Source organism: Pyrus communis, chromosome 9 (genome assembly GCF_963583255.1).
Source record: "Pyrus communis chromosome 9, drPyrComm1.1, whole genome shotgun sequence".
NCBI classification, from domain to species: Eukaryota; Viridiplantae; Streptophyta; class Magnoliopsida; order Rosales; family Rosaceae; genus Pyrus; species Pyrus communis.
The window spans coordinates 4,120,892-4,136,006 of record NC_084811.1 but is presented as its reverse complement, the minus strand read 5'-3'; the positions used below and the strand labels follow the sequence as shown (position 1 = coordinate 4,136,006).

The 15,115-nt window shown below is 38.2% G+C and overlaps 3 protein-coding genes across 3 annotated transcripts; 2 read left to right on the top strand and 1 right to left on the bottom strand.

Moving 5' to 3' along the window:
- Positions 1 to 155: 155 nt before the first annotated feature.
- LOC137744777 (DEAD-box ATP-dependent RNA helicase 3, chloroplastic-like) lies at positions 156 to 4,334 on the bottom strand. Its single transcript, XM_068484575.1, has 10 exons — positions 3,679 to 4,334; positions 3,275 to 3,411; positions 2,773 to 3,187; positions 2,391 to 2,489; positions 2,000 to 2,224; positions 1,455 to 1,832; positions 1,159 to 1,302; positions 977 to 1,072; positions 580 to 878; positions 156 to 476 (listed from the first exon to the last, which is right to left on the bottom strand). Exons 1-10 carry the CDS (start codon positions 4,096 to 4,098, stop codon positions 392 to 394), a joined length of 2,298 nt encoding a protein of 765 aa, XP_068340676.1. The 5' UTR covers positions 4,099 to 4,334; the 3' UTR covers positions 156 to 391.
- A 3,475-nt stretch (positions 4,335 to 7,809) lies between these two features.
- LOC137745184 (uncharacterized) lies at positions 7,810 to 11,581 on the top strand. The gene is made up of 8 exons (XM_068485090.1): positions 7,810 to 7,999; positions 8,160 to 8,300; positions 8,403 to 8,586; positions 9,132 to 9,205; positions 9,418 to 9,567; positions 9,919 to 10,204; positions 10,671 to 10,904; positions 11,003 to 11,581. The coding sequence occupies exons 3-8, from the start codon at positions 8,431 to 8,433 to the stop codon at positions 11,375 to 11,377; spliced, it is 1,275 nt and encodes a 424-aa protein (XP_068341191.1). The 5' UTR covers positions 7,810 to 7,999; positions 8,160 to 8,300; positions 8,403 to 8,430; the 3' UTR covers positions 11,378 to 11,581.
- Positions 11,582 to 13,349: 1,768 nt separating this feature from the next.
- On the top strand, positions 13,350 to 14,378 carry LOC137746219 (uncharacterized). The gene has a single exon (XM_068486294.1). The coding sequence runs from the start codon at positions 13,654 to 13,656 to the stop codon at positions 14,044 to 14,046; it is 393 nt and encodes a 130-aa protein (XP_068342395.1). The 5' UTR covers positions 13,350 to 13,653; the 3' UTR covers positions 14,047 to 14,378.
- The last annotated feature ends 737 nt before the right edge of the window (positions 14,379 to 15,115 follow it).

The following is a 15,115-nucleotide window of genomic DNA, read 5'->3' as shown; positions in this document are numbered from 1 at the left end:
ATTGAAATGTTTAGCATTTGAAATGAAATCCCAGTTTAATTCGAGCGATATTCTAATTAAATCAGTAACACAAGGGGGTTTGAGAGCACAATTACATTTAATGATTATAATGTCAAAACAAAATATGTATGTGAGAGCGGGAGAGTGGGAGAAAGCAGTCCAAACATAATTCCTATAACTCTTAAGTATGTGGTTCAATCTGGTTCTTGTAACACTCAGAAGAAACATCTCCCAATCTCATTGACCTTGCCCACAAACGCAAAACAGTAGACAGCAATGCCTGCCCGCGGTGGCAGCAGCCTCTAACCCACCAATGGTGCTGAAAACTGACGGTTAAACATGCACGGAACCCACCAATGGTGCCGGAAAACTGATGTTTAAGGATGCACATCTAGAATCCTTGTTTGGTAGGGCAATCTGATGCCCTGTGACCGGAGCGCCCACAATTGAAGCAGGAACCTCCAAAGCTTCTGGAACTGCAAATTCAGATATCATTTCAATGTTAAACTGATGTGTTGCGAATTATTATTGTGCTATTTCTGACACGAGAAAAGATGAGAAACTAAAAAGATGATATACCTGTCTCGGGATGGTGACCTGCTTGATCGTTGGCCTCCAATAAGCCAATCGTCATCGATGCTTCTTGGACTCCGAGGTCTGCTGTTGCTAGATCCATAACTTCGGCCACTACTCCTAAATGAATCGTCGGCACCACCATCACTACCCCAACCCCTGGAGCTTCTAAAACCACCTGATGATCCTTGACGATCCCTAAAACCTCCACCCCGGCCTCCTCCGCGGCCTCCTCCGCGGCGATCTCTGCCTGAAAACCTGCCATAGTTGTCACTCACCGGCCCATCATCTTGCAGGGCTGGCAACTGCCAACACAAAATAGTACATGCATACAATACAAATGTCAGCAGCTTTCCAAGCAAAAGCTTCTCTTATGACGAAGTGACCAAAAGCAAAAGTAAACCTTGGATATCTTGGAAATAGTATTTCCAGGAGGTATTTGCCTGGTCAGCAACTCTTTGGCAATCTCCTCTGGAAGATCAAAAACTGCTCCTTGAATCTGATATCATCAACATCAAAATTTGTTTTAAGCGAAATGAATTGAAGCAATAATCAAAATACACCTGAGATGTTGTAGATACAAACCCGTTCATCTGCAATTATATGTATTTTTCCAACTTCATCAGCAGCTGTAGAATAAACATCTGAAAGAAACCCAGTGACAGATCTAGCAGACAGGAACCCTCTGGCAAAAGATGGATCTCGGATAAGTTGCAATGTCGTCCATCCCTGCATATAATTTAACAGTGCAATTAATATAGCAACACCACAAATGGGCTGCAGAATACGTGAATATTTGAAAACATCGTCCTGCTCCACCGAACTTCAAGAAAATAAACTACTAGACGGAAAATTAAGCGTTTAATGACTTCAATTATTACCGCCTCATGAGTGATAAGGGACTTGGATGATGGAGGACGAGAAAATCCACTGAGCTGTGCAAGTGCAGCAGCAAGAGCACTTGTTCCCTGTTCATCAATCAATCTCTGTGCCGTTGGTGTGAAAAACTGTACGGATTCAGGGTGCACTCCACTAAGAGTAGCAACCACGTGCTGAGCAGATGACTCCAAAACCTCCTCCATAGTTGGTGGACTAGCAAACTCAAACTTGCACCCCACATCACGCTCAAGAGTTTTAATTGTTCTCCTCTGGTTGTTCGTAAACATCAGAACGGCAGTACCTTGTTTCCCTGCACGTCCAGTACGCCCAGAGCGATGCACAAATGTCTCTGAATCATTGGGAAGCTCGTAGTGGATAACCTGGAAGAAGAAGAAAAAATTAATATTGCAGCCACAGGCTTAGCAAGGTGTTGGCAAATGATATGTTTAGAGAACAGAGTGGTAATGGTTACATACACACATGTACAAGCATCCATACAACAATACTAAAAGTTTGATTAGAAATCATAAGAAACTCCTAAGCTTACCAAATCGACATTGGGAATATCAAGTCCACGGGATGCAACATCAGTGGCAACAAGCACAGTGAATTTCCCTTGCCGAAAACCATTTAATGTTCTCTCTCTTTGATTCTGTGATATATCTCCATGCAATGCCTCAGAAGCTATGCTACTTGTTAATGACATTGAGACTGCATCAGCCTCTCGTTTCGTTTGTGTAAATACAATGGTCTTCCCACCCTTTGCATACACCTGAAGATATGACATTATTCAGTGCTATGCAGGTTCATATTATAATCAACGTCACCATCTTCATCATAAACTAAATGACTTTCGAAGGAAAACACCACAACAACATTAAAGATCATATTATACGTTTGAGCCAAAAAAAGAGTCAGTAATGAGTTCCAACTCTTACCGTTATAAGATCACTAAGAATGGTCTTCTTTGAAGCTGAAGTGGTTGATAAAGCATAAAGTTTGATCCCTTCTGCAAGCTTCTCGTCTTGGTCGCCAACCTTTGGGAAAAAAAAAAGTGGAAAAGGAATTATTTAAGGCTCACTTTCCACTCTACAAACATAAGAGATGCAAAATTTATTAATTAGTTTTTTTCCTATATTACAACTTTGGTGTCTACCACATAGCTTTAAACAACTACAACTTCCATTAGCTTTAAGCGTTTAAATCCAGTAAACATATTTTAGGCGTCACTCCATGCAATGTTCTAATGACACAGATTACACGAATAATGAAAGTTTTAAACTTAACAAAGGAAAGAAAGAAAGGAAAAATGGCATTTACCAAATCAATTGTCAATGGATTGTCCAAATATTTCCGTGATAGTTTTTTCACCCAACCAGGCATGGTTGCAGAAAAAAGCATGCTCTGCCTCTGAGCTGGAAGCTTTTGTAGAATCACTTCCACATCCTCCTCAAATCCAACAGCAAGCATCGAATCAGCTTCATCAAGTACCAAATATTGAACTTCGCCCAATTTGAGACTGTTCCCGTTTATCAGGTCAATAATCCGACCAGGAGTTCCAACAACTACATCAACTCCACGGGAGAGAGCACTTTGTTGTGTTATGTAGGAAACTCCCCCATAGACACAAACAGTGTTTAGGTAAGGTGCAGATTCTTTCATCTCCTTTTCAACTTGCTTTGCCAACTCCCGTGTAGGTGCAAGCACCAAAACTCTAGGAAGATAACCAGTCCGCCTATAAAAACAGAAATTCATCACATCATTTTCAAAAGAACATGTCTTTGGTTATAATGTGAAGAATAAACTTCATCACAAATGGTACCTATGAGAGCCTCTCTGTTCATCATCCTCTGTGAGACGCTTGAGTATTGGGATTCCAAAGGCTAATGTCTTTCCAGTCCCTGTCTTCGCACGAGCAATGATATCTCGACCTTCCAGTGCAGGTACTAGCACAGCTCTCTAAACATTTTCAACAAAGAAAGCTATCAGTAAACCACTTCATACGGCTACATATCCATATATATAGGGTTCAGGGTTTATGCTATAAGGGCACCTTTCAGACTGTTACAAGAAGCTTACATTTTTGTCACACCACACACGATTTCAAGGATAATGCTCAAAAGGGTTCCAACAAAAACTAAATTACAGTAATTTCATGATAAAAATAACACTAAAATTCAAAGGAAATAGATAAGATAAGCAAAACCAGAGAGAGAAATGAAGTACCTGAATTGGAAAAAGGCTCGAAATGCCACGTCCCTCAAGGCTATCAACAAGCCGCTGAGGCAACCCCAGCTTGGAAAGAGCGAGCTCATCGTCGTCACTACCAGCGGAACCCGGCTCAGTTTCCGACTCGTACTCCGAGTCGGAGTCAAGCGAGTCCTTCGAAAAGCCACCGAGTCCCTTAAACGCCTCTTCACTGAGCACCGAGTTCGGAGTGGCAATGGCCGAACAAACGACACCGGAGCCCTGCCTGACCAACCCACTCTTGCCTCTCAAAACACTGTTGAAGTGAGGCCTCTCGGGAAACGCCAACGAAAGAGTAGCACTGCTCGTCGTTGCCGCAGCCGGCGCCGCCGCTCTTCTGTACAGCTCGCTGCACGGAGTCTGGGCATATACAGACGAAACTCCAACAATAGAAGTCATCTCTGCAATTTCTGCAGAACCGTGAACTCTCTTCGCTCTGCTTCTTCCTTGTTCCTTCTCCTTGCACGCACGGTGTTTGCTGAAACTCCTCGAAGAGGAGGAAGACAGAGGATAACGAGAGAGGGAGGCTCAATCTTTAGGTCTGTGGAGGATTGAGAGCGGAGAGGATAACGGCCGCTTTGGGTTTATATAGCGAGAGGGGCAGAGGAGGGAGATAAGGCCACACTCCAGTCCAGCCCGTTGGAAAATGTATGGCCTCCCAAACTTCCACCGAGGTTAATATTTTCTCGTACTAAAGCGGATATTTCTTGTCGGGTCAGCATTTCAAATGAAGACTTGACCCGAATACCCGGTTCTTTCGTCTACTTTTGTTTTTTGGCTTAATTATACATATCCATATATATATATATATATATATATATATATAAATAGTCCTTAATTTTCCACTTAACTTAATTTTAGACCTTGAATTTTTGTATTAGTTTATTTAATCTTTGACAATGTAATTCCACCTATTTTTTTCATTAAATCTAAAGATATATTAGGAACTTCAACTTCGAACTTTTAAAAACAATAAAAGAAGCTAAAAATAAAATAAAACTTCATAAAAAATAACTAAAACTTCACACAAAAATGCCACTTAGTACTACAGTCTGGTGATATTCATCTTCACTTGTAAGTGAGAGGTTTTAGGTTCGAATCTCATGGATGGTGAATTCGATACCAAATTAGGTTGCTCATTATGTGGCTTAGCCGAACTGACACACCCCGACCCGGGATGCCCTATTGGGCTCCAAATCGAGCTGTGTTGGGTGACATAGGAGGGTGACGAAACCATAAAGTGTAGTGATGTGAAAAATGTGAGTAAATTTAAACCTAAAAGTAACTAAATATAAGAATGCACTTATGAGTGGTAATGAACTCATTTCACACGTGATATCAAAGCATAAGTAAAGTAGGATGAGAATTATGCCATCAAAGGTAACCACCTATTCCAAGATTTGCCAAGAATCCTCATCGGCATGAAAGCTCAGCACTAAAATGTAAAGTACAGTAAAGTAAGATGAGAATTATACCATCGAAGGTAACCACATATACCAAGATTTGCCAAGAATCTTCATCGACACGAAAGCTCAGCACTAAAACCTAGAGGGGCGAAAAACAAGTGTGAGTGGACCTAAAAATAAAGTTTTATAAAAATCTTTTTGAAAACATTATAACCCTTCGCCGTAAAACAAGTATAGTTTTCAAAATATACATATTACGTATAATATGAAAATACTTACCGTAACCTACAATATCTCAAATAATGCAATACGTCACAAACTTTCGTAAATAAACACATGACGTCCATAATCACATATTTTGCATAAATAACATATCATATCGAGTGCTTATCGACATATGCTGACACACGAGTTCATGCAGAGGTATTCTGACATTAGCATGACTTGGTGTAATAATGATCTATGCTTTAGTATTACAATCATGTGAAGACTGGCGCTATGTGCATTACATACGAGTCCTAATTGCCTATAGCAATTTAGGACATGACTAGCACCTACAATGGATCCAGAGTGAGCGCATAGTGTGATGTGAACATACATGTGAAAGATTGGCCTTAGCCTGTGCGAGTACTAACATTGTGCAGCAATGATGAGCATATAACGTAAATAAGATCATACAACAGTAAATCAATAATTTACGTCGACATAATACTATTCATTATCGTAAATATAAATAAGGTATCCCACAATAATATGCATACTTGTGCATCCTGTGGGATTCGTAATAATCTCACAATTTTCATCATCGCAACAATTCTTATAACGTCAATTTAATTATGGCGTCACTTAGAAAATGCATTTTTAATTTATGTATGGAAACTCAAATAATATATATACTGTATAAAAGAAAAGACCCACTCACAAATACTTGCGAAGTCCCAGCCATTCGAGCTAGGAAGCCGGTGTCTTCGATAGTAATTGCACCAATATTGGGTCAAGTACGTAGTGGCCGGAAACGGTCTGGGAATGGCCTGCAGCTCGCGGGTCATTCGTCGGAAAAATTGGGGAGATTTCCTCGAGAGGTTTTTACGTCCAAACAACACCAAAATGTCTCAAAAACAATCCAAGCGTACTTCTAGGCACGATATATGAATTATTAGGAAGATTTCAGGCTTTACCTTCATTGGAGATAGCGAAAACTCGTCGGATCAAGTTTTTGCACAATGATGGTACTGTGCAACGAGGAAGAGAGAGAGAACGATGGGGTCTCAGCCTGGGTTAGGTTCGTGATGGGGGAAGTTTCGTGGGTGGTGCTTGGCAAAACAGCGAGCGGTGGTGGTGGTGGTGGTGTGGTTTGTTTGCAGAGAAGGAAAGATAAATAGCTGAGAAAGTTTGAGAGAGAGAATCGAAAAAGATGAAAGAATGAGAAAGTTTGAGGGGAGAGAGGGCCAAGAAAGACAAAGGTGAAGTGGCAGCAAGGGATAGGTCCTAGAGATCTGAAGAGGGACATGGGCGCAAGGGAAGAGTGAGGTGTGGGCCCCACATGGCTCACAAAACAAGACACAAAATATTTCTAAATATGAAATTACCAAATCACCCTTCACATTTCGTAAGTCCTTAAAATTTTCGTCATAAGATCGAATTCCATTCCACTTGAGCCTATGCGTTCGTACCATCGTGTATTTCGAGAATACAATAAAATAATAGCCCATACACCTCACGAAATGACGGTCAACAAAAGTCAATGATCTCGCAGTTAGGGACATTTTCGTCAATTTACTCCTTTAAAATTAGTAAAATTGTAAAATTACGAATGAGTTGTTACACGAACTCCCCCTCCCCTTAGTGTAAATATATATCGTTGTACTAAAAAAAAACTTCATACAAAATGAAATTGAACTATAAAAATACAAAATGAAAATGGTTGGACTTTGGAAATGACAAGAATATCCTTGAAAATTACTATTTTGATTTTTATATGACCTAGTATAAGTACGTACGTTGAGAATTTGAAAGCGTAAATAATATTTTATCTTTTTAGGTTTTCATCCTATTTTAAATACATAGAATGTTTTTCAATTTAATATAACGTCTTACGATTTTCTTATCGTACAACCATTAGTCAATTCGTGGGATTGATTATTGAGTGATGATTTGGCAAAGGCAAAGCTCATATTTTGCTAACCTGAAGTATAAATTTGTGGCACGTGATTAAAACATTGCAAAAACAAAAAAAAAAAATATATATATATATATATTAATAAGCATTTGGAAAAATTTTAATTTAAGAATTAAATAATTTAAAAAATGGTTAAATCATCACGGGACATAAGTTAATTAAAAAAAATGTTTAATTTAAGCAATAATTGCACAAAATTCTTCGATAATAATAGTGCAATTTTCCAACATAACCAAAAAATAAAAATAAAAATCGAATTAAATAAGTGGCATTATTAAGAAGCAACAAAATAAAAGTTAGGAGGTGTGCTATCCACGCATCTTATTTTACTTCTTACACATTTTTTGATAATTTTTGTCTATTGAACTTCTTCAATTTATCTAATTTGACGGTCGAAAATTAAAAGTATGCGAGAAATAAAATAGGATGGGTAGATATCACACTCCTAAAAGTTAAAAAAAAAGGTTAGAACTAAATTTTCATAAAATTCTTTTGGTGGGGGTTTTTTGATTAGTTGTAAGTACAGCGGGACTGGAAGCCGCCATTATTAGGTTACAGCCAGTAAAGCATTTCCTGTGGGTTGCTGCTTCTTCTTCTTCCTTTGATCTTATCGGACCAGGCTTCCGCATCTGGTTCGCAGATCTCCCCAAAAATTTGACCTTCACGGCTTCACGCAATCACCATCCAATTCCTAATTTTTTGGAATTCTTGAAAGGTAAAGTTTTTCTTCAAGCTTTCGCTTTCAATTTTTTCTTCCCCCAATTAATTTCAGTCAAAACCCTATTTTCCACCCAATTAAATTTAGCTGTTTACAATTCTCATTTTTTTAGTAATTTTTTAAATTTTGGGATTTTTTTTTTTTCCGACGGTTGCAGGCGTTTCAAGCAATTTCAAATAGCGTGAGGGTTAGGGTATACGGATTCCCCTTCCCTTCCCTCACTTTCGATGGAATTCACCCACATTTAGCAAGCAAAATTCTTCTGCAGAGACTAATATACACTGCTGTTGCTCCACAGGTTTTGAATTTTGATTATTCAAAAGCTCTTTGTTTTTGTTTCCCTGGGTTTCTATGATTTTTGCTAATACTCTTGAATTGTTGTTGAAATTAATGTGCAAAGGGGTTTGATTGGACTAGAAGTTTTCAGAATGGCGGAATCGACCCCAATATACTTGAGCATTATAGCTTTTTTCTGTACTGTTGGAGCCATGGCTTTGGCCATCATGCATATCTACAGGCACCTCATCAATTACACTGAACCCACTTACCAGAGATACATTGTCCGCATCATCTTCATGGTTCCGGTGAGTACTTGACTTGAAGAAAAATCCCACTTTGAAATGATATGAAATATGTTAACTTATGCTGCATTGTCACATGAAGAATTCAGTTTAGGTTGTTGTTCTCGCCTTTTTGGATTTTTTCAATGTATTTGAATTTAAAGAAATTATATGAGAATACAATGAAAAGGATTCTTAGAATGCAGTTTACATGCTTCATATGAGCTGGCCATTTAATTTTCCAATATGATAGTGTGATTGCATGATTTCTTTCCTTAATGATCCTGTTATGGTCAATGCATTACAGAATGGACAAACTTAGGCCAGAAGAAAAAAAAAGTTTTGAAATTTGAAGATTGTGATAGCATCGGTTGAACTTGTGCATTCTTTGTTACTGTAATCTGTGTTGTTGGAAATTTCGCTTGTTTGGGTATTGGTTGATCATCAAGCTATTTTTTGTTTCTTTTATTGGTCTTGGTTTTAGGATTTTCTAAAGATCCCACTATGCCAATGATAGTTTCTGTTGAGTTTGGTTATGTAACCAATATGAACTGTGTTTTCTGTGACAGATATATGCGTTGATGTCGTTCTTATCCCTTGTCATTCCTGCTGGTTCAATCTACTTTAATTCCATTAGAGAAGCGTAAGTATGTCTTCATTTATTCAAATGTTTCACTGCACAAATGATTGTTAGGAATATTCTGTTTATTCATCTGCCATTTTCCTTGTTCTCTGTCACTCTCTCACTCACTCATTCTCTCCTGTTTATTACACTCTGGTACTTAATTATCATTTTGTCTGAATATTATTTTATTCTCATGCTATTTTTTTTTTTTTTTTTTTGTTGTGTTTCAGCTATGAAGCTTGGGTCATTTATAATTTTTTATCGTTGTGCTTGGCATGGGTTGGTGGTCCAGGATCTGTGGTTCTAAGTTTAAGCGGTAGGGTTCTAAAGCCTTCCGTGGTTCTGATGACATGTTGCCTCCCTCCCATACCCCTGGATGGGTGAGTTCACAATCTCTGCTTAATTTACCAATATGATCATCTGCAAGCCAGGAATTTGTGGTGTAAGAATTACAGAATTCTGTATTACTCGGGAATCGCTTTCTCTAGTTAAGTTAACTGTTTACTATTTTCAAAATGCTGGTGGTCTTGGCTTTTCATTTTAACTTGTGAATACCTTGTTAAATTTCTGGATGCATAAAATTAGGCTTCTCCACATAATAGGCAGATTCCCTGCATAACTAAGGAGATTTCTGGACAATATTGAGATTTTGGTATATGACGATATGTCATCATATTGTGTGTATGAGATGATTATTTGATAAACTCACACATATGAAACTGTTAATGCAGGCGCTTTATACGTAGGTGCAAACAAGGATGTTTGCAGTTTGTGATCCTGAAGCCTGTATTAGCTGTTGTTACACTCATACTTTATGCAAAGGGGAAATATGCAGATGGAAATTTCAGTCCAAGACAGTCATACCTGTATCTCACTATTATCTACACAATCTCATACACAACAGCTCTCTATGCTTTGGCGTTGTTTTACTTTGCTTGCAGAGATCTACTCCAGCCTTTCAATCCAGTTCCAAAGTTTATTATAATCAAATCTGTTGTTTTCCTCACTTATTGGCAGGTAAACGTTTTTCTCACTGTATTAGCGACATTAGTCTACTTATGGTTCAGTGGCTTGTGTATGATCACATTCTTAGGCATTAAGAGCAGAAGATGATTTCTTCTAGAAGCAATTTTTGAGTATGGATGACATCTATTGCCACATTATTTTAAACAAACTATTCGGGGCCAAAATTTTCCTTTAGGCTCGCCAAATGCTGCTTGAAAATGCGGAACTGTGCAATCTTTACCGTGAAATAGATTCATGAGTAGCAGAATGTGGATAAAAGTTGGTGCATATAATGTTGGATCGTACATATGATACTAACTCGTAACTGTGTATAAACATGTACCAAATAGATAACTTTGTCGTTTATTCCTATTATTTTATAGAAAAGAAAAAAAAAATTATTTAAGGTCTGTTACCCTTTGCTTTTTTGTTGATAGTGAAGTAAAGTTTCAAACTTATTCAACGTGTTTCCATTTAGGGTGTGTTGGTCTTCCTTGCTGCGAAATCTGGCTTGATAAAGAATGCAGAGGATGCAGCTCAGTATCAAAATTTCATAATTTGTGTTGAGATGCTTATTGCTGCTATTGGTCATTTATATGCATTTCCTTACAAGGAGTATGCTGGTGCAAATATTGGCGGGCCTCGAGATCTGACTGGAAGCCTATCGCATGCCGTAAAGTTGAATGACTTTTACCATGATACAGTCCACCAGGTGAGCCTTTCAAATTATTATGTTTGCTATCGCCTTGCACAATTGTTCTCTTTAAGCTTTGCTCAACCTTTCTGATGAGAATATTGAACTGTGTGCAGTTTGCCCCTACTTATCATGATTATGTACTGTACAACCCTAGTGAGGGTGACGAGGGAAAGAGGAAATATCGGTCACGCACCTTTGTGCCGACTGGCCCAGAGATGGATGCTGTCAGAAGAAACAAGAACATGTTTGGGAACAAGATAGATGACATACAGCTTTCCAGTCTATCATCTTCTAGTGCAAGCACTCCGAATAATACTGGCCCAATACCTGAGTCTAAGAATTCAGATGCAATGAAGTCTTCCCTTCTTGTTGACAACTTGAATTCTGCATCAGTGCCGTATGACATGTCACTCATCGACTTAGACCTGAACAGTTACCCCTCAAAGGTTCCTTCAGCAAATGAAGGTGGCACTAGGCAACAACAATAGTCTGTGGTAGACATGTATGAAGAATATTCTTACTAGGAAAACAGCTTTAAAAGGGCCCTGAGGCCTTCGGGAAAGCCTCAGTTGCTTAATAGTGTGGTGAAAATGATGTCGGGTATACTTCCTTTTTCTCTACTTGGTTTGATGCACTTTCGTCACAAATATCAGGCTTCCCACTGAGATTGTTTTCAATGTCTTGTTAGTTCAGTGTGCATTGTAGATATGGAAAATTTAATTGTCATACTTGCTAGGTCACAATAGGAAACACAAATCGATCTGTTTTTTTTTTTTCGCATTTTTTGTTGCACAATGAAGAGTTCTGTTGCCTATTGGATGTCTTGGACTTGATATTGAAATATTTCCTGAACTGGAACTTGGTACATGGTTCATGTTTTGTTCTTTCTTTACTTTCATACCGAGCAATCGGACTTTATAATCCACCTCTCTTGATGTCTTGGATGAAGTATTTCTATTCGACGAAAGGGTTGAAAAACTGTTATGAGACAATGGTGATGTTCTTTATAAGATAATGATGCATACTAATGTTAGTCTGGCAACAACTCCATGACTATCAGGTTTCTTGACTGCGAACGAAAGCGATGTGCTTCTGGATATAATTCTTTATACATTGCTGTTAATATCTTGTGCTAGCTGGATTAGTTTAGAATTTTGTTCTAGTTTGATGAGGTGGAACAGAAAATATTTTGATGACTTTTAGACGTTAAGTCCTCCCAATGACTCTTGGTGCATCTGATTTGAACTTTGAGGTGTTGTGTATAACAAGGGAGTTGCAATACATGACTATACAAATTGCATCATCTACCTGTAAGTGGTAAACTTGTGAAGGCAGAAATTGCAAAATGTATGAGTTGGTAAGAATTTAGATGCCTATCCCTTCTCTAATTGGTAATTCGGAAGTTACGGGTTGGCTGGAAGCGTTTTTAATATGACTAAAAGCGCTTTTGGAGTAAATGTTTTTTGGTTCCAAAAGCATTTGAAGTGCTTCTTACAAGCACATAACTGGTGTTTCTTGCAAGAAGCGCTTCAAGTACATTTTCAGGATTTACTTGCATTTTTTTAATAAAGATTGATTCCAAAAATACTTTCAATAAAAATCTTTTCAGTTATTTTAAGACCAATTACAAACAAGCCTTTCATCTCTTCTCTAATTGGTATTTAGGCAGTTAATCTCTTCTCTAATTGGTATTTGGGCAGGTATAATCTCTTCCCTAATCGGGTGTTTGGGCAGTTAATCTCTTCACTAATTGGTATTTAGGCAGTTAATCTCTTCTCTAATCGGTATTTGGGCATTTAATCTAATGATCCAAGTTGTGTTGACTTTCATATTGATTAATTAAACTACAAGTATCTTGTGATGTGCTTTGGTAAGTGTGGGGTTTTGTAGACGGCTGCTCATTTTGAACGGAGTTTGGCTGCTGAAAATTCAGCAGCAACTCCTATGGTTAGCAAATCACAAATGAACACGTGTTCAAATAATTGATTTTTTTAATCACAACTTGAACATGTGTTCACCCGTGATTCATTAGCAGTAGGAGTTGCTGCTGATTTTTTCAATAGCCAAGTTTTCTCCGTTCATTTTTCACTTAACTTACCTTTCTTATTATTTTTCTGCAATATTTTAAATTATTTTAATATATTGATTAACCTAAAAAGTTAAAACGGTGTTGATGTTGGGTAGAAACAAAAACAAAAGTTAGGGATGATGTCATAACATATCATCACAGAACCTAACCATATCTCCCCATGCCTCTCATGCAATAGTAAATAGAGTGGAAGAAACAAAGTCCAACAAGGAAAGCAAAGGGAAAAGCAAGACATGAAGGGCACGTGACCGTCCATCTAAAAAGACCACGAGCTTATCTCCTAACCACGTGTTAAATCAAGACTAATATATAGCACAAGAGAGAGAGGAGGGGACTCTAAGTTTAGAGAGAGAAGAAGCAATGAGTCAGTGTTTTTAGCCGTAGGTAAGTTTCTCTCCTGATTTCGACAAGTCCTTTGGCGTAGTCTTCGCTGGCCTATGGCCTTCCCAAGCAAACCCAACTTATGACTTAACCAACCCAAGGTACGTCGAATTTATACAATCTCAAGAGTCTCCCACCCACCTTTTTATTTCTCTTTAAACCACGCCTTTACTTTTCAACCTCCATATTTCATACCCCAAATAAAAAGACAACAAAGCCCTCTCCTCTCTCTCTCTCTCTCTCTCTCTCTCTTTCTAAACTCTCAGTTGTTTCTCTCCGGCTGAGTTCTCCTCCATGGCCGACCTGTGGGGACAGAGCTTTCAACGCGTCGGAACCTACCCATCAATCAGCAGAAGCACCTCATTGGCTAGCAGTACTAGCAATGGATCCTACAACAACAGCTTCATGGAGCAGGGAAGCAGCAACTACACGTTGATGGAGAAGAGGCAGCTTTTTCTCAGAAGCTACCAGTTCAGCAGGAAGAAGAGCCTGACGGAGAGGATAAAAGGGTCTTTTTACAAAGTCAAGAGGGTCATATGGCTGCGGCTGAGGTCGGCGAGGAAGCTCCGGAAGTTGGTTTGTTTCAGGCTCAGATATGGCGTTTCCTACCGGAGAAGAAGACTCTTCCGTCTGCTGAATAATTACCATCATGCCCGCAAATGCGATAACTCCTACTGCTTCTGGTAGGGAGTACCAGTACTCACTCATGTCAATTTCTAACTCTTCTTTTATCTCCCTTTGTTTTTGGGGAGCGGTTTTCTCGCACTCTTTTTTTTTAACCATTTGCGCTCCAAATTGAATATTTTACATATCTTTTCTACACCAACGGGTGCAGAATGAGCGCAGGAGGTTAAAACAAGAATGTTAAAATTACGATGGTTATTTTTTTTTTTTTTGTATTTATGCAATTTCTAAGAAAAAAGTAGTGCTTGAACTTGAAAAGTATTAGAATTATGCCAGTAGATTCACACCACAATTTGATGTTGTTTCCAGGAGTTAAAGAACCAGTTATATACATGATGAAGTTTCTTTCTAATTATTTGGTGATATATAGTAGTTGTTAATTATTGACATGGTTTTTTGCTCTCTAGTTTAAGGGTGGGGGTAGGGGAGATCTAGGAAAAGGGTGAGTTTTAGTAGTTTTTGGGTGATTTATTTATTTAGGTCTAAAAATTTGTCTATAGTGCGGTTAACTGTATTTTTAAAATGTAGATATAGCAGTAATATTGTTGATGCTTTAATCTTTCAATATGATCTTGTAGATATATCATTGATAACCTTGACTGCACATTTAAAAGTGCAGTTAACCACACCAGAAAATAACTATATATCTAATTGGTGTGAAAATCCCAAAATAGTAAAACTTTAGTGTATGTCTGATGAGATTGAGAATCTCAAAGGAGAAAGGAATGGAGGCCACCATCCAGCTAGGGTTTGGTTTCTAGGTTACTCAAATTTTGAGGTCCATTTTTGGAAGAGGCAAATGGAAACAGAAACATTGTGCAAATCTAAGTTCAAAGTTTGAGAACTTTGAGTCTCGATGGATTTGCAAACCCAAAAAAAGTCAAGCAATTCAAAGATCCAAGTTTGAATGAAAGATATGAAGCAAAAAAGTCAACATTGGGGAACTGTGACATTTGTTGAAGTTGATCACAAATTCATATTGCTTGGACTCTTTGTATTCTGTTTACACTTTTTCTTTCTTTCTTTTTTTCTCTGTTCTCTTAGCGGTTCGCTGGCAGGGTTTTTTCTAGTG

Bases quoted from the DNA above. Each gene is read 5' to 3' on its own strand.
- LOC137746219 (XM_068486294.1), top strand. From the start codon at position 13,654: ATGGCCGACCTGTGGGGACAGAGCTTTCAACGCGTCGGAACCTACCCA.
- LOC137744777 (XM_068484575.1), bottom strand. From the start codon at position 4,098: ATGACTTCTATTGTTGGAGTTTCGTCTGTATATGCCCAGACTCCGTGC. The intron at 2,225-2,390 runs GTAAGAGTTGGA...TCATATCTTCAG, and splicing joins TTCTTAGTGATCTTATAACG to GTGTATGCAAAGGGTGGGAA. The intron at 1,073-1,158 runs GTTTGTATCTAC...TGATGATATCAG, and splicing joins ATATAATTGCAGATGAACGG to ATTCAAGGAGCAGTTTTTGA.
- LOC137745184 (XM_068485090.1), top strand. From the start codon at position 8,431: ATGGCGGAATCGACCCCAATATACTTGAGCATTATAGCTTTTTTCTGT. The intron at 9,206-9,417 runs GTAAGTATGTCT...GTTGTGTTTCAG, and splicing joins TTTAATTCCATTAGAGAAGC to CTATGAAGCTTGGGTCATTT. The intron at 10,905-11,002 runs GTGAGCCTTTCA...AACTGTGTGCAG, and splicing joins ACCATGATACAGTCCACCAG to TTTGCCCCTACTTATCATGA.